The 4,548-nt window shown below is 39.7% G+C and overlaps 1 protein-coding gene across 1 annotated transcript; it reads left to right on the top strand.

Annotated features, from left to right (window-relative positions):
• The first annotated feature begins 733 nt into the window (after positions 1 to 733).
• Positions 734 to 1,768, top strand: LOC100020090 (putative monooxygenase p33MONOX). The gene has a single exon (XM_056826320.1). It carries the CDS (start codon positions 873 to 875, stop codon positions 1,734 to 1,736), a length of 864 nt encoding a protein of 287 aa, XP_056682298.1. The 5' UTR covers positions 734 to 872; the 3' UTR covers positions 1,737 to 1,768.
• Positions 1,769 to 4,548: the final 2,780 nt, after the last annotated feature.

The following is a 4,548-nucleotide window of genomic DNA, read 5'->3' as shown; positions in this document are numbered from 1 at the left end:
AGGAGGAGGAGAAGCTAGTGACATCCAAAATAACACTTGTCAGTGCACAGTCACCTTATTGATTGTTTTCACTTCATTGTTCATTGTTACAATAAATGGTTCAATGGGGTTGGAGGGAGGGAGAAGATATCCAGAAAATTACTAAGATGTTAAAAATAAAAAATAAAAAGATGTTAGTGGAACTGTGAACTGATATAACCATTCTGGAGAGCATTATGGAACTATACCCAAAGGGTCAACAATACCACTACTGTGTCCATATCTCAAAGAAATCAGCAATAAGGGAAAAGGATCTACTTGTACAAAAATATTCTTAGCAACTCTTTTTGTGGTGACAAAGAACTGGGAATTAAGAGAATACCCATCAGTTGGAGAGTAGCTGGATAAGTCATGATACATGGTTGTAGTAGCCTACTCTTATGCCATAAGAAATGTCAAACAGGAAGCATTCAGAAAAATCTGGAAATATTCATATGAACTGACACAAAGTAAACAGAACCAGGAGAACAGCATATATAGTAACAGAAATTTGTATAATGATCAACTACAAAGGACTAAACTATTATCAGCAAAATACATTTTAAAATTAGAAAATAAAAATAAATTAAAAGACATTACTAAAGCTTCACTTATTTCTCAGCTGCGTCCGTTTAGGTCTTGGCGCAACTTGCATCATGGCCTCCGTTCGCTTCTTGCTTTGGCGCTTAGAGAGCAATGGGGGCCTAGAGCCTGGTTAGTCTCAACTTCCTGTCCATGGCGAAGCCTCGGGCTGCGGACTGTCTCTTCTTCCCCGCTTCTCCCTTCACCCCCTTCTTCCTCCCCATGGAGACCCAGCTGCCATTGAGCACAGTGCAGGTGGGCTTCTAGGCAAGATGTCCCTACCAATTGGAATGCATCCTCGGGCATTCAGTTATGATGATGTCCTGGAGGATCCCACACCGATGACTCCGCCTTCATCAGACATGTGCAGTAAGGTTCTATGGAAAAAGCCGGTCATCCCAGATTGGAAGTACCAACAGCTTTCCAAGGTTGAGGATGGTGAAACTAGTTTGTCCTCTCCTTCCATAACCCCCTCAGCTTCCAGTGACCAAATGAACAAGGTCCCAGTGGTGAAGGCCAAAGCTATGCATGTCATCATGAATTCTCTAATTACAAAACAGACACAAGAGAGCATCCAACGCTTTGAACAGCAAGCAGGGCTGAGAGACGCAGGATATACTCCCCATAAAGGCCTCGCCACAGAAGAAGCCAAGTCCCATCATGTGGCGGAGGCTGTCCATAAATTGAAATTGCAAAATGGAGAAATAACAAAAGATGATAGATTGACTGTTTCAGCCCAGTCCACTCAAAGTAGCACACCCCATTCTTCTCCCAGGCAAAAGCCCAGAGGTTGGTTTGCTCATGGATCTTCTAATTCTTTACCGGGCCTAGACATCAGCAGTATGGACTCTGGAAATGGAGATAGAGACAAACCCTCATCTGAAAAATGGAGCCTTTTTGGACCAAGAACGCTTCAGAAATCCGATTCAGGTTTCAGTATCCAGTCCTACAGAGGTATGCAGAAACCATCACCAGTGGAGCTCATTTGGGCTCAGGCTACTAGAATTACAGAAGACCCAGCAGCCTTCAAGCCACCTAAGATGGACCTTCCAGGAATGGAAGGAAAGAAACCAGCTCCACGGGTCCATAACCTCAAGCCAAGAGACATGAATGTGCTGATTCCCACAGGGTTCTAAAGCTCCCTTTTCATTTGCTTTTCCTGCTGACCCAGTTATGTAGAGAGGATATAGACAGACTTTTCCATCTTCCTATCCACCTTGTACTTGACCTAGGAAAGATGTCATCCATTTACAATTCTGCTGATGAAGATAGTATTCCTGGGGAGGTAGTGACTGTTTCTTTAAATATTTGTAGCAAAACTTGATTCTTCTAATACTAGAAGACCTATTTTGTAATGACCCAAAGTTGATCTGAATAACTTCTCACAACAGTCAACCACATCCAACTACCAATCTATAGAACTAGATTGCAAGGGATAAGGGGAATAATTAAAATCTGGTAGACTTTGTTCTATATATTTATCCAAGATAAATATTTAAAAAAAGACATTACTAAAAAAGATATTGCAAAGCTATTCAACCACAGCCCATGCTAAGGACAAAAATTTCAACTTATCGATGGGTTAATGAATCTCACTGTGGCTAAGGAACCATTTCCTGGTATAAAATTACTCCTAGATCATCTAAGTTGACTTTGATCTATAGCACAAAGGGACTGTAGATCTGTAAAAACCAACATCAGTGAATAGGCAAAACTTCTTAATGTTCACATTTCCACTCTGGTAAAATCCAAAAGGTACCAATTAGTTCCAAATATCCCCTTCCATACTTCTGAGAACTCCTAGTATATTCAGAGTGGAAATCATTAAGAAGCTTTGTAGTGATAGAATAATTCTTCACATATTTGAGAATAGCAGCCATAAACTTAGAAAACTCATCAGCTCCCATAATTCTACAGTTACAGCCAGGTGACAAGGGTTTCTATCTTCTCTGAGTCAGTGCTCTCTCTCTGTGACCTATGTACTTGACAGAGGCTCAGAAGAACTGGCATCTCTCAATTATTAGCTTTAAACTCATGGGCCATACTTCTTCTCCTGCTTGTCCAAAATCTTTCTTAAAATAATGAGCTCATCCAGTTAAATTAATATGTCCCAGTAACTTGAGTCATCCATCACATTCTCCATGAGCTGAAGGAGAGCATCAGAAGTCCCAGAAATATATTCCTTTTGGGAGAATAGCACTTGATAAAGATTGTTGTTCCATTATGTAATCCCACCATAGGGATCTGAGAGTATATATTACAAAGACCCAATATTGAGAACCACTAACATCACCCAATATAAAAGCCAGGGAAGTTTGAAAGAGAGACAGATGGGGGGGGGGGGTGAAGAGGAGAGAATAATAAGTTCTGATTTTATCCTACTGAATCAAAAACATTGGAGTCTTTCATCAAAAGCCCTGATACTTCATAGTTGAAAGAATAAAGATAAAACTCTTTCACCTGGCATTTAAGGCTCTCTGCTAAATGGCCCCAAACTACTTTTCCCATAATAATTGCCGTACTCCTGTCCCAAATATCTACTCTAGTCAGGATGTTCTCCTTATTGACTCCCAGATATTCAAGGATCATTCCCACTTCCCTATCTTTGCTCAAAATATTCCTGATGCCTGGGCTGCCCTTCTCTTCCTTTCCAAATACTTCCCATTTCCATAACTAAGTTGTTGGTTTTTCCCTGAAAATGTCAGACAAGAATATTTTTTCAGTAAACATTCTAATGCTGCTGTCAGGAGCCTTTATCCCTCAGAACCTCTCTGCCAGAACTGGAGACTGACCCAACCCCCTCATATAACATTCCCAACACCTAGCAGAGGAAGCCCTCTGAGGAGAGAATTCACCAATGATGATAAACTCACATGTCTATAACACTTACACGTCTATATCTTATTGAGTAATATTTATACTCTAGAACTCACTACAAATCTGTTCTGAGGGATGTGATATCCCAGTTGAGGTCCAAAGAGGAGAAGTCACTTAACCAAAATCAAAGAGCTATGTAGTGACAAAACTAGGTCCAGAATCCAAATCTCCTGGTGTCAAGTTTAGGGCCATTTCTATTCTTCTTCCATACTAACTCCAACAACCTCCATACTATCTTAATGACCTGAGCATCCCCAAAATGTAGATAGGGTGTATATATATGCAACCTCATAAATATCCATATAGAAATCTGTTTACATACTATACATGAGTGTATGTATGTATTTATATATGTATATCTCCAAACTAGGGCTGGCATTTTCAGAGCTCCTTCCTTTACAGAAGGATTCTCAGCAGGACTTTTCCATCTATTTAAGCATTTGTTTACACATCACTAACAACTTGGTAATGAAGATGTGAACCTTCAAATAACACCTCCTCAAAAGGAAATCTTTATTAAAACAACTCTATAAAACCTTTGTTGGACACCCTAAAACCATCATTGGATCTCATAGAGTATGTTACCCTACGCTTCCATTTTGTATTGTGTTGTATTGTGTGTTAATTCGAACTTAAGTTCCATGAAGAGAAAGACTGTCTTATATTTGTATCTTCCCCAGTGCCACACAATGTTCTGTTCATAGTAGGTAATTAAGAAAATTTTGTCTGCTTGGAATTTAAGAGTCTACTCACTGATACTCCTTCAGCAAAAGATATGATGCCTCAGAGATGTGTACATTGAGAGCATAATCAAGAGAGCAACACAGTTGAACTGTGGGGCCAGGAAGGAAAAAAATTGTTGCCAATAGTCCTTAAAGAAAACTCTTTTTAAACTGAAATTGCCTATGGGCAATAGATAAAAGAAGAAAAAACAGTTCTTGAAACCAGCTGTTACTGTAGATGCTGAATGGGTTAAGAGAAAGAAAGAGACAGAGCACAAAATCATCTAGTTAGAATGTCTTGGGCAGAACAGTAGAAATCCAGAGGTGTGCTATTCTCGGATATCTATGT

This window comes from Monodelphis domestica, chromosome 1 (genome assembly GCF_027887165.1).
Source record: "Monodelphis domestica isolate mMonDom1 chromosome 1, mMonDom1.pri, whole genome shotgun sequence".
Classification (NCBI taxonomy): domain Eukaryota; kingdom Metazoa; phylum Chordata; class Mammalia; order Didelphimorphia; family Didelphidae; genus Monodelphis; species Monodelphis domestica.
Note: the sequence above shows the minus strand (reverse complement) of the source record. Positions and strands in the feature narration are given on the sequence as shown.